The following is a 12836-nucleotide window of genomic DNA, read 5'->3' on the forward strand; positions in this document are numbered from 1 at the left end:
TTTCTTAGCATTTAACACAAACCAAACTATATCTGGATAATGGGTAAACGAGCAACAACCTGCGCCTATATCCCCTTTTGGAACGCAAGGCATATTCTACTAAATATCAATCATTGGTTCCTCGGGCTCTACGAGTCACTGTGGACCACCTTCTGCACCCGCTCCAAAAAGCGAACCGCCTCGGGAGCTCGGGATCCAAATGTGTCGAAGGAAAATGAAATGAACACGTGTTGATTCTCCAAACACGCTGCCTCATGCTTAGCAACCTTCCTAGATTCCGCTCTCAAAACCGCCTGTCTCGGAACAAAGCCACTGTCTCTCAGCTCCACTAATGGAGACACCCCAGTGAGGTCGACACATGCATGCATACCCCCTGCCCAGCCAAACACAAGAACGTCCGCATGACGCAGTATAAATATTCCCTCTCTCGGATCAGTCAGAAAGTTAAATAGTTTTAGTATAATGATGTAGTTTGGAGTTTAAAATTTTAATATGATTAAAAAACTAAAGGGTGTCTTGCCTAACTGTGCTAAAAAAGAACCAACTCATATTGTTTGGACTCATATCACATTGATAATAAATGATTTATGATTAGATGATATCGCATTAATTACATGTTCATAACAAATGATTAATGTTAGATGAAACACCTTGCAGTGGGTTGGGTTAGTGGCGACAGGGGTTGTGACAACGAGGAGTAAAAGGTGGAAACAAACAATGGCTGTGAGTATTGCTGTATTGCTAATCTATTTAGACACATTTTAAGCAAGCAAGTTTATGAGTGTCATGTTTTGACCCATTTGTAGCATTATTTTGGTTGATCCAAATGAATCCATCCGCGACTTTTTCTTTTCACCCAAATCAACTAATTGTTTAAACAAAGGGAGTAACATTACTTTCTAATTTCTACAACGAACCATCTAATCATGGTAAGAATCATATTTAACAGCGCACGAAGTCGATATCCTTTAGTTTTTTTAACTGTGTTTGGGATTGAAACTTTATACATTAACAATTATTCCACCAAGTAAATGTTCAGTGGAGGATGATTTTGCATGAAAAATTGACTTAAAAAGTTGGAATGTTATAAGATCTGAAAACTCAACTCAAAAGTCAAAGTCAATGCAAGTATTCTATTTTCAACTACTACTATTTGATGGTACACATGCATAATGTACTTACAAGCAAGATATTAGCATTAGACATTATCTGGCCAAAACTCCCTAAAGAATGCACGCTCGAATTCTTTCTCCTGTAACTTCTTCTCAAGTTCTTGAGCTTTCCTCATTTTCTTTGACAATTTTGCTTTACTTTTCTTAGATGCCTAAAATAACGCATTTGGGTAAAATTTAGTACAAGCGTTTATCCAAAATAACTTATTTCACTTGCAAATAACTAAAATTCCAATTATTTCAAAGAGATAGTCGCCTTCTTCACCAGAATACCATATTTGTCTCAACTCTCAAGACATGTGATTAGACGCATTAACATAGTTATGGAGGTGTGGAACTTACTTTATCATCAGAAGTAGAAGGCAGGTCTTTTTTGACCCTCGTGTTCTGTGGTTCCTTTATCTCTGCTCCCAACCCTCGTTTATTTTTCTTCACATACGTTTGCACAGGCTCCAACCTGCCCTGTTTGAAGTTTGAACAAATAAGTTACCTCATACATACAAAAATATCAGAATTCTGACTTTAAAATGTCACAAATGATATGCATAGTAACATTATGACCCTAAGATCCAAGAATGTAATTTTAAAGTAGTTGGTTTTGCTATCTAAAAAGAGCTAGCAGCACAGCTTGTTGCCTGTTTGCCTTCTATTTCAATGTAAAAAAAATGTTCCTACAACTTTAACTGTTAGGATTAAACGCACACACGAAACCGAACACACACACGAAAGCAATAAACGAACACGAGGATTTAACGTGGTTCGGTCTAAACTGACCTACGTCCACGGGTGGCAACTAGGTATATCTTTATTGAGTGACCAATATTACAAGTACATAATGTTGTTTATATAGAGACTGAACTAGGGTTAGTAAATTATTATGCAAGAAATCTAAACCGGGCCGGGCTTGGGCCCGACCGCCCACACCCGTCTCCTCTTTTGACTTCATATAATAAACCGGGCCAACAAGGCCTACGAACCCAACAATCTCCCACTCGGAGGCCTTGAGTACTCTCGTCTGCACTCCTGATTGTACTTCTGTAATCTGAACATTAAACTTCTTCTAGTTGCCACCGCCTTCTCATCAATTAACCTGAAGGCCCGTTGAAGCTCCCCGGAGCTCCAACACGTCAGTCACGGCTGAAACTGCCCCTGACCCGTTCTCTGTCCCTACCGGCTCCCACTATAACGAACTACCGGATCCTGAGATAACCTGAGAACAAACACTCTCCATATTCAGCAAGTAATTCATTGGAGAGACTTTTACAGCTGGAATACTGGTTTTCTTAATCCACTGTCGACCTGGAACTGTAACTGAAACACGACCTGTGCTCCCACTGTCACGATGTCCCCCAACTGATTTAACCTTCCTAGCTCGTTCATCCTGAATCTTCACTTTGGCTCTGGGTTTGTTACTTGCAAAACGAACCTTCTTCTGCCCACGAGATTCTGTGAACCGGATTTTGTCTTTCACCAAAACTGGATCCACTCCTTTCGATGACATATCGACCATATACAACGAACCCATTTTCTTGCCACGAGCAACAACGAGATTCCCGTTGACTACTTTCCACTGCCCATTCCCGAACTTAACATCGTGCCCTTGGTCATCCAACTGCCCAACTGATATCAAACGTTTCTTCAAACTTGGAATAACCCTCACGTCTTTCAAAGTCCAAGAAGTACCGGCTGAAGTTATCAAATCAACGTCTCCCATACCCGTAACCTCTAAAATATCATCATTCGCTAGTCGAACCTTTCCAAAATCCCCAAATTTAAGATTCTTCATCGTTTCACTACAGTGAGTGGCATGAAACGATGCACCAGAATCCATCACCCAAGCATCAACGCTACTCTCAACACTACAAACCAAAGCCTCATCACTACTGACCCCGTCATCTGTGTCGTCTTCTGTAACGTTCACCTCTTTCTTACCATTCGGACACTGATTCCTGAAGTGTCCTTTCTCTTTACAACCCCAACATTCAATATCCTTACAAGTCTTAGACTGACTCCTCTTCCTGCTCCCACTGCCTCGCTGTTTTCCCCTACCTCTACCTTCTGTGACTAGCATATTGCCTGATGATTCACCTGAACTTCTGCGTCTTGAATCTTCTCCCAGAATCAGATCTCGAATCCCATCGAAAGTAATATTTGTAGACGAACTACAAACTGCAGTCACTGTTTGCGACCAACTGTCGGGCAAAGAGAATAATAACAAGAGGCCTTGAACTTCATCATCAAACTTAATGTCAACTGACACTAAGCGGGACAAGATCGAATTAAGATTATTGATATGAGTTGTAACTGACCCACCCTCTTTCATTCTTGTTGTCACTAGCTCTCGGATAAGATAGACTTTATTCGCTGCCGAAGGCTTTTCATACATGTTGGATAGCGCCTTCATCATACCACGTGCTGTGGTTTCTTTCATGATGTTAAACGCCACATCTTCCGACAACGACAAAGTAATACAAGCCCTAGCTTTCTTGTCTAACTTCTTCCAATCTGCTTCTGACAGCTTTTCTGGTTTTTCATCCTCAAGCACTACATCCAAGTCTTTCTGACAAAGTAGTGCCTCAATCTGCATCTTCCACCAACCGAACTTCTGTCCGTCAAACTTCTGTATCGAAAACTTTCCGTCTTCTGCCATAACAATGACTAAAACGAAAAACTGGATAAAAAACAGAGACAGACACAGCAACACGAGCCTGAACTTAACGACTGTTCAACTGAACTCTGTTAAACAATCAACCTATTTAACGTGCAGCGGAATAACGAACTAAAAATCAGAAAACTGAAACTTTAAACTGAAACGATAAACCTGACAAACGCGTTTGGCACTGGTTCTCTGCTTCTTTATCGCTTCTTCTGATGAAACAAAGTTCTTAAAGAAAAAGAATATTGATTTAATTGTCTTTACTCAATCCAAAAAAGAAAAGAATCTCATTTCTTAAATCTTGAGTAATCTGCCCAAAAATAAATCAACCAATTGATTTGAACAAGCCCAACTCCTTTCCTTTGTTTTATGGCCCTTCAACTTAATTTTGTCAACTTTGGGCTTGCTGTCCTAAAATCTTAAATCACGAACAACTTGGAACAAAAGAAGAGAAAAGGTTATGCCGTGTTTCTGCCTTCACGTTGACATGCACTGCTCCGCTTCTTCTGCTAGAATTTTACCGGGGATGGCGGCGGTACACGGTGGATGTTAATTACTTTCAAACAGAACCAGAATCAAACCTCCTTGGAACGACAAATCTGATCGGCCAAGAAAAAAAAACTTCAATCTTGGCGCCTGACCTTCGATGAACTGCTGATAACTGATCGATGGATGGGTATAAGAGACTTAACTGTCGTCTTTAAACCGTAATCGACCTTCTGGTGTAGCAGCAAGAATCGAACGGCGATGGCGGAACCCTAGCGATTGCTAGCGGCGATGCGGCGGCGTAAGAGGCGGTTCAACGTGTTCTTCGTGTGATCCGAACCTAAGCTCTAGATACCACTTGTTAGGATTAAACGCACACACGAAACCGAACACACACACGAAAGCAATAAACGAACACGAGGATTTAACGTGGTTCGGTCTAAACTGACCTACGTCCACGGGTGGCAACTAGGTATATCTTTATTGAGTGACCAATATTACAAGTACATAATGTTGTTTATATAGAGACTGAACTAGGGTTAGTAAATTATTATGCAAGAAATCTAAACCGGGCCGGGCTTGGGCCCGACCGCCCACACCCGTCTCCTCTTTTGACTTCATATAATAAACCGGGCCAACAAGGCCTACGAACCCAACATTAACATAATCGTTATCTACAAATAAATGAGACGTCATTTTAGCCTGGAAAGATCTATGTTGTCAAAAGCCCCACGAGTGATTGTGCACCTAGGCCTTTCGGTGAGGCAAGGCGCATAGAAAGCACCTCACTGCCGTTCAAGAAACCCTGCAAGCTTCATGCAAGATTCTGACCAGATTTTGGTCGGAGTCAGTCCAAATTATGAAAATTCAGGCAAAATGGTCCGAAACATGCAAAGTTCTGCAATTCCAGGTAATATGGTCTGAAACTTAAAAAAAATGGCCTGGAACCAGCCTAACACATTTTTAAAATCCCCAAAATTGGTATGTTTATGCTATGCACTTTGTTTATCTCGGGCCCTTGTTTTTTTTAACCGCGGCCCAAGGCTCGCCCTTTCCGCCTTGAATGAACCCTGCCTTTGAGAGCTATGGGTAATACAACTGTCTTGGTTCTAAAAAACCTAAACAAACATCTCTATAATAAATTCTTAAAGTAGAAGTAAAATGCCAATTTCAGAAGACTGCTAAATCTAAGGAAGGCTGGAAGGTGTTTGGGATTGTTTATTGTGTTATCAATAAATTAACCCGAATGGCTTATAATCAATCCTAACAAGCTGCTCAGCTTTTCAAATAAATTAACCCATGATGGTTTAAACATAACTAACAAGTTTTGAACAAGTAATATAACAGAACACTAGGGTTTTAGCATAAACACCCCCAAATTCAAATAACCTGAACAGAACACTAAATTACCTGTTGAGAAACACCAAGGCCGGTTCCTTCTTTCCAACCCTGCTTCTTCAGCAACTACATAAACCAACAGAAACACTTATATAACTATTAATTAATAATCAATTAGAAAAAAAAGGAATACGAATGAAGAATAATAAGAATGAAACCTGAAAGCCAATGTTAGAGGAGGCTATGGGCGTTGACGCAGTAGATGAACCCCCCTGCGCCTCCAAATTCATCACCACTTTTGTACGATTTGATTATGATCAATTGCAATGAAATTGTTCGTTTGGTGGGTTTGTTTGGCATCCGATAACCGACCTCACTTGTCACGCAATAAGTTTACGGGTGTTTATTGTTCGGTTTGAAATCGTAAAACTATTCATCTTTTGATTTGACGGTTGATTTTTTTCTTTAACTTTTGGCCAGTTGTTTTCAACTTTCAAAGGTTTTGTCTTGGTTTTTGACGACAAATAAAACTGTTACAAAAGGTTTGGCTCACGATTTAATTTAAAATTATCAAAACCAGGCCGAAATACACATACATAAAATGTATTTTTTTAACTAAAAAAACTATGACAATATCATACTTAAATTAAAGATAAAAATATGCTCGTTTTTATGGTATAATGTTTTTAAAAAAATATTAGCGTATGAAAAAGTTATTGACGTTTAAAAATCATGGGGGTATTTGGGTTAAAAGTGAAAATTAAAATAAGATTTAAGTAAAAGATTAAGGGTTATTGTTGTAATTATTCTTTAAATTTAATTATAATTAAGGGGGTGAATATTGTAACTATATATTAAATAAACAGTTAGAGTTTTGTTTTAACTTGAGAATGACTATTTTGTCTCCCTATAAGGTTGTACCATATGCAACATTATTTGTAAATCTCTTAAAAAGTAGTGTCTTAATTTGCCCCTCTTTGTTATATTATATATAATATAGATATGTATAAACCTAAGTTTGTTAATCGAAAATGATATAAAAATCAAGTAGACCCGTCACAAAATTATTATAATGATTTTGAATAAGAGTAATTGATTGTCAAGTTATTATTAAGCCAAAAGGTATTTACTTATATTCGTAAATGAACGTAAAATGGGTTGACCCGAACACGACACAAAATTAAATTGATCGACACAAATAAATATATGGGTTGTGTTAGGGTTGAAGAATCTCAACCCGCCAACCCAACACGATTGACATCTCCAATTACATCTATGATCCCGACTTAACAGAACACAGACGAAACTTAAAATGGATGAGCGTTATATTTTGCAGTTAGGTGAGCATTAACGCCATGTTCTTGAGTTTTTTTAAAGGAGGGAAATGAAAGTAAAACTAAGGATAGTTAAAAAATGGGTGTTCTTGAGTTTTTTTTATGATGGAAAGGAAATTAGTAGGAGGAGTTAGGAGAGATTAAATTAATATATTTTTCCAATAAGTTATCCTCCCAAAATGGGATGATTACTAAGAATAACTACTTTTTAACATAGTTATTCTTTCTTTTCCTCTAATTTCCTTCTAACTCAAGAACACACCTAATTAAAAAATTTTCCTTCCATTCTCTTCCATTTCTTATCATTCCATCTCCTTTCATTTTCTTTTCCTGGTTAAAAAACTCAAAAACAAGCCTACCGCATATATATGTTATGATCTTGAAATGGTTAACATACATATTCTGAGAGTTAAGGTCTGTTTGATATGTGACATGAATTAGAGTATGAATAACTAAAATGTATAAGGGAATGAAATAAATAATGATCAATTCTTTATCTTGTTTGATTAACGAATATAATAAATTATTACTTTATGTTTGTTAGACACAAAAAGAAGCTGAAATGAAATACAAATGAAAACACCTTAAGATGATATTTTTACCAAAATAAAAAAATTGTGGTGGTGGCAGTGCGACAATACTAGTGGTCAGGTGGGGGTGGGGGTTTGCGTCGTTGTTGAGTGAACCCATCACGCGTGATGGGTCTTCATCACGCAGTGCCCCGGGTGACCTAATTTGTTAGAGTAATAATTACTAATTCACCACTATTTGAGGACAAATGAGTAATTTACACCCTTAAACAAATAAGCCTGTATCAAATAATCTAAAAAACCATCTTCATATAAGCTTTCTTCAAATGAGCTTATATAAGCTAATAAACATAAGCTTAAAAGACTAAGCCAAACACCAAGTTAAGCTTATTTTATAAGCTTGGTTAAAAAAGCTATGCCACACACCCCCTAAGTGCTTATGAGTGCAAGTATGAAAATGCGTAAGTTTTGAAATAAATGGCCAAGGACGAAGCTTCATAAAGCCTGCTTGAGGCCAACTACCGGTACCTACCTCCCCATGATATTTATTTATCCAAGAAGTCACGTGAATAACATGTGAGCGTGGAGCTCAATTAACCAGTTATATATCCTTATTTATTGGACTGCACGCCCTTCGATATTAACCAACCAGCTACCCCTTCTCCACTCTTCTTTTATCTATACTCTTTGCAGGCTTTCAAATATCTTCTTTCTTTCTTTCTTCTTGATTATATATATATATATATATATATATTATGAACTTGTAAGCTTTCGACTACTATTATTATTGCTTAGATTCACTCACTTTATTTCATCTCTTATCTTATCAATCACTTACTTTATTTATGCTTCCTTAATCTCTCTTTTGATTTCATTTTGCTTTAACTTGTTACTTGAAAATCATTCTAAACAGAATATCATCTAACTTTAACCAGATAATCAAGTCTTTTCTTTAGATCAACAAGGTTGACTTTTTTTTTCTTTTTTCTTATCACGTTAGGTTTACTTTATTTGCTGTTAGATCTACGTTTGTTTAAATTAAACAAACCTCCTACTTACTTCTCAAGTTACTCAGAGTTATAGTTTCGTGTTCCTCAAGACTTCAATAAACACAGTTAATTTCCATCTCTAACAAACTATTGGTAAATTAACAATAATAATAGTTCGCGTAGTTGAGTTGCCTACTTTAGAAAAAAATATCACTAGATGTATATTCTCTCTCGATAATTAATTAATAAACAAACAATTATTCAAAACTGGACACTCAACTACTACTTATTGATTTTATTTGACAGCCAGGATTTATTTGTGTCAACTTTAATAATATATGTAGTCTAGTCTGTCTTTTATTTATTTCTTTATTTTTATTTTTTTTTTTTCAGTTGTGAGTTTTATGCTTTTGTTTGGACAACTGTTGATTTACAATCAAACTTTTTTATTGTTTAAGCATTTACAATCTACAAGTTACGATACATAACTAATTTTAAAGAATTTCATTATTCAGGTCATTGTTCATCATGGGAAATCGTTATCTTTGGCTCGCTTTGTGTTTATGGGCTTTGTTGCCGGCCTCAATGCTTGATGCATCCTCTGATGGATTACTGAGAATCAATGTCAAGAAACGACCCTTGGATATCAGTAGCATTAAAGCTGCAAGAAAAGGAGACAAATATGCAAAAAGTCTTGAAAACAGACTACTCGGTTTGGCTGATTCTGAGTCTGAGTCTGAGTCTGAGCCGGATGCAGTCCCTCTAACCAACTACCTTGATGCTCAATACTACGGAGAAGTTAGTATCGGTTCTCCCCCTCAAACATTCACTGTCATATTTGATACAGGCAGCTCAAACCTTTGGGTCCCATCATCCAAATGCATATTTTCTGTAAGTTGTGTTTATTTATTACAATCTGCTAAAATTCAGCACTATGTTTTTAGTTTATTAAATATAAGTTTAACCGTGTGCAGATTGCTTGCTACTTTCATAACAGGTTTAAGGGAACAAAATCATCTACTTACACCAAAATCGGTAAAGAAACGTCTAACTTTTCTGAATCATGGTTTGTCTTTAAGTTACGAGTTACAAATTACAAATGATCAGGGGATCAGCTGCAAATAAACTATGGATCCGGTTCGATTTCTGGATTCTCTAGCAAGGATACCGTTCAAGTTGGTGATATCAGTGTTATAGATCAAGTAAGTCATGCATGCATTCTTGTGTCTGCCACATCCTCAGTTCAGTTATTATTGAATCAACAATGACTTGCTTTATGTGTCAGGATTTTATTGAAGTTACCAAAGAAGGAAGCCTGTCGTTTATCATTGGAAAGTTTGATGGAATTCTTGGACTCGGGTTTAAGGAAATTTCAGTTGGAGGCTTGCAGCCAGTCTGGTACTAATTCTACTTGTTTAAACTTGATCAGATTCATTTACTGTCTCCTGTATGTGACATGTAATTTTGTTCTGGTAATTGATAGGTACAATATGATAGAACAAGGGCTTGTTAAAGAACAAGTATTCTCTTTTTGGCTTAACCGAAACGAGGCTGATGAAGATGGTGGCGAGCTTGTGTTTGGTGGTGTTGATCCAGACCACTTCATTGGCGAGCACTCATACGTTCCCGTCTCTAAAAAGGGTTACTGGCAGGTGCACGTCAATAAAAGTTCTTGGCCACAAAAAATGTTATTTATGAAAGAAATATTAATTGATCTGCTATTTGTGTTTCAAATATATTTATGCAGTTTAATATGGGAGATTTCCTTATTGGAAACCAATCCACAGGTAACCTTAACCATTCAACTCCACTTTGCTAATAATAATATTAAAATAATTAATACCATCATCACAAATGATCAACAATCCTTATCTTATAATGGTTTCATTTTGTGCAGGTTTCTGCGCGGATGGTTGTGCAGCTATTGTGGATTCTGGAACATCCTTGCTCGCCGGTCCAACGGTAAGTGTTTCACATGGATATTATATTTCAACATCAGTACATGCATATCACTTGTACTAGGTAGAAACCCGTGTAAGTATTACACGGGTTGAATAAATGAAATATTAAATCGTTAGTGATGAAGATTTAGGAATTATAATACGATATTTTGATATATGATATGATTGAAATTACTGTCAAGTTACTAAGTAACTAATAATTTAATATATATGAAGTCAAATATGTAACATAAATTACTATATTTCATTTAACATATAATGTTTTATTACTATAAGTACGAATGGGTGAAATGAGAAAAGCTGGAAAAAGAATCTTGGGCTCACAGAACCGTGACACGTGGTGCAAAAAGTAACTTATTGATTAGGTATATATTTACTTAGCTACTTTGTACATTTCAGACTATTGTGACTGAGATCAACTATGCCATTGGAGCTGAAGGAGTACTCAGCAGTGAATGCAAAACACTGGTTAGAGAATATGGTGATATGATTTGGGATCTCCTAGTTTCTGGGGTTTGTATTCCGTTCTTTAATCTTCTTACCCTCTTTATGAGTTTTTGATTCTGAATAATATCTAATGCTGATAATGACTTTCAGGTAACACCTGGAAAAGTTTGTTCACAGGCTGGTCTATGTTTCTCCAGTGGAGCTCAATCTGTGAGGTATGTATCTGTTTATGTTTTAAATTATAACAGTTGATACTGAGTTTGATATTAAAATTTTACTTTTGTTATTGCAGTTCAAATATTGAATCAGTGGTTGAAGGCGGAGTTGGGGACACAGTGTTATGTGAAGCGTGTCAAATGGCGGTCATTTGGATGCAAAACCAGCTGCGACAATCTGAGACTAAAGAAGCCGTGCTAAGCTATGTGGATAAGGTAATTCTTTACTATTATTTTATATAAATGCACATGAATAGCATACGACTTAACCGCTTTTAATTAAAGCTTTGCGAGAGCATACCGAGCCCAGCTGGTGAATCAGTTATAGATTGCAATAGCCTCTCTCAGATGCCCAATGTGTCATTCACCATTGGGGATAAACTCTATACCCTCACTCCAGAACAGGTATCTTTTTTATTTTTCAACTTCATCTATGTAACTTTGACTTTGATTTTTGCAGTCAAAATGATTGTTTAACGTGCCTTTGATTATTTATTATAGTATATTCTGAAAACTGGAGAAGGGATTGCTGCGGTTTGCATCAGTGGTTTCATGGCTTTGGACGTGGCACCTCCAGCAGGTCCTCTATGGTAAGTTACATTTCGAATGGTATATACAAATTCAGTTACAACTAGGCACGTCTCTGATGTTGTGTATTGGGGTGCAGGATTCTTGGAGATGTGTTCATGGGGGTGTACCACACTGTGTTTGACTACGGGAATCTGCAGCTTGGGTTTGCTAAATCGGCTTAGTATGTTTGCTGAAAGGTTGGTGTAAATAAGTGAATGGATGTATCACGTTTACTTGAATATGTTCATTACTGGTGTTGGGTAAGTTAGGATGTATGTTGGTGATCTTCCATGGTCACATATGTAAAAGTGAAGTTATGTATCCTTTGTTTGTCATCTATCAAAAATACTTACTAGCATGGAGTTATGATGAGACCTTTGCCCTTATTTTGGCGTATGTGTATCTCATGCGATAATAGTGTTTTTAATTATACAAACATAATATCATAAATAAACACTGTTTCAGCTGGGTGGTACCTTTTGTCACATAATTTTACAAGTCTTAAAACTTTTGTAACCAACCTTGCAATGGAAATTTTTAAAACAAGCGTCAATTACATAGTTGTGTAAAATAAAATATCGAAATCAAAAAACGTTTTGTGTGAAACTGGTGGAAGAGCCTGTGCGTTGTGGCGGGGAATTCAACATGAATTCGGTCAGTATTGGTTTAATTCGTAATGGCATCGGCATTGGCTTTTGGTATAATTTACGATAAAGAAATTCAAAATTTATTTAACATAAACAAAAAATGTGATGAGGTTGCAATAAACTGACTATATGCGATCTGATAAACTAATCATATATGCCATTTTTGGATAGCAAATAATCAAAGGAATCAGAATTTAGTTCTCTAAATCAAATCTCTCTTTGGAAACCAAAAGAGCATGTCCTCATAATTAACATTCTACACTTGATAAATTGATAAAAAGGAAATCTTTGGTTAACAGTAAAAGGAAACATGTAACCATTTATGAGGACCTACACATATTCACACAAAAGAAAATGGAAGTATGACAGCTATAGCATTTAAGCATTTATGGAAGCAAAGAAACGAGGGTAGATTTAAACAGAGATGCTTGTCAACGGACTTAGTAGTGGAAAATATTAAGTCTGATCTCTTCGGTTGGATTAAACATCGG

General features: G+C 36.7%; 2 protein-coding genes across 2 annotated transcripts; one reads left to right on the forward strand and one right to left on the reverse strand.

The window, feature by feature from the left end:
• Positions 1-1119: 1119 nt before the first annotated feature.
• LOC143567983 (uncharacterized) lies at positions 1120-6035 on the reverse strand. The gene is made up of 4 exons (XM_077054252.1): positions 5871-6035; positions 5725-5778; positions 1515-1634; positions 1120-1324 (listed from the first exon to the last, which is right to left on the reverse strand). Exons 1-4 carry the CDS (start codon positions 5940-5942, stop codon positions 1199-1201), a joined length of 372 nt encoding a protein of 123 aa, XP_076910367.1. The 5' UTR covers positions 5943-6035; the 3' UTR covers positions 1120-1198.
• Positions 6036-8108: 2073 nt separating this feature from the next.
• Positions 8109-12070, forward strand: LOC143567993 (aspartic proteinase-like). Its single transcript, XM_077054264.1, has 14 exons — positions 8109-8209; positions 9021-9396; positions 9480-9540; positions 9613-9707; positions 9791-9903; positions 9989-10157; positions 10253-10292; positions 10403-10467; positions 10866-10979; positions 11064-11128; positions 11206-11344; positions 11414-11533; positions 11630-11718; positions 11796-12070. Exons 2-14 carry the CDS (start codon positions 9034-9036, stop codon positions 11878-11880), a joined length of 1518 nt encoding a protein of 505 aa, XP_076910379.1. The 5' UTR covers positions 8109-8209; positions 9021-9033; the 3' UTR covers positions 11881-12070.
• The last annotated feature ends 766 nt before the right edge of the window (positions 12071-12836 follow it).

Source organism: Bidens hawaiensis, unplaced genomic scaffold, assembly GCF_021521415.1.
Source record: "Bidens hawaiensis isolate Kalapana, Puna unplaced genomic scaffold, B.hawaiensis_p1.1 tig00023789_1, whole genome shotgun sequence".
Lineage (NCBI taxonomy): Eukaryota > Viridiplantae > Streptophyta > Magnoliopsida > Asterales > Asteraceae > Bidens > Bidens hawaiensis.

Excerpts from the sequence above, each read along its gene's own strand:
- LOC143567983 (XM_077054252.1), bottom strand. The coding sequence starts at position 5,942 with ATGAATTTGGAGGCGCAGGGGGGTTCATCTACTGCGTCAACGCCCATA. Across the intron at positions 1,635-5,724 it reads GCCTTGGTGTTTCTCAACAG|GGCAGGTTGGAGCCTGTGCA; the intron begins GTAATTTAGTGT and ends AACTTCAAACAG. Across the intron at positions 1,325-1,514 it reads CTTCTACTTCTGATGATAAA|GCATCTAAGAAAAGTAAAGC; the intron begins GTAAGTTCCACA and ends GCGTTATTTTAG.
- LOC143567993 (XM_077054264.1), top strand. The coding sequence starts at position 9,034 with ATGGGAAATCGTTATCTTTGGCTCGCTTTGTGTTTATGGGCTTTGTTG. Across the intron at positions 10,158-10,252 it reads CTAAAAAGGGTTACTGGCAG|TTTAATATGGGAGATTTCCT; the intron begins GTGCACGTCAAT and ends ATATTTATGCAG. Across the intron at positions 10,293-10,402 it reads TATTGGAAACCAATCCACAG|GTTTCTGCGCGGATGGTTGT; the intron begins GTAACCTTAACC and ends CATTTTGTGCAG.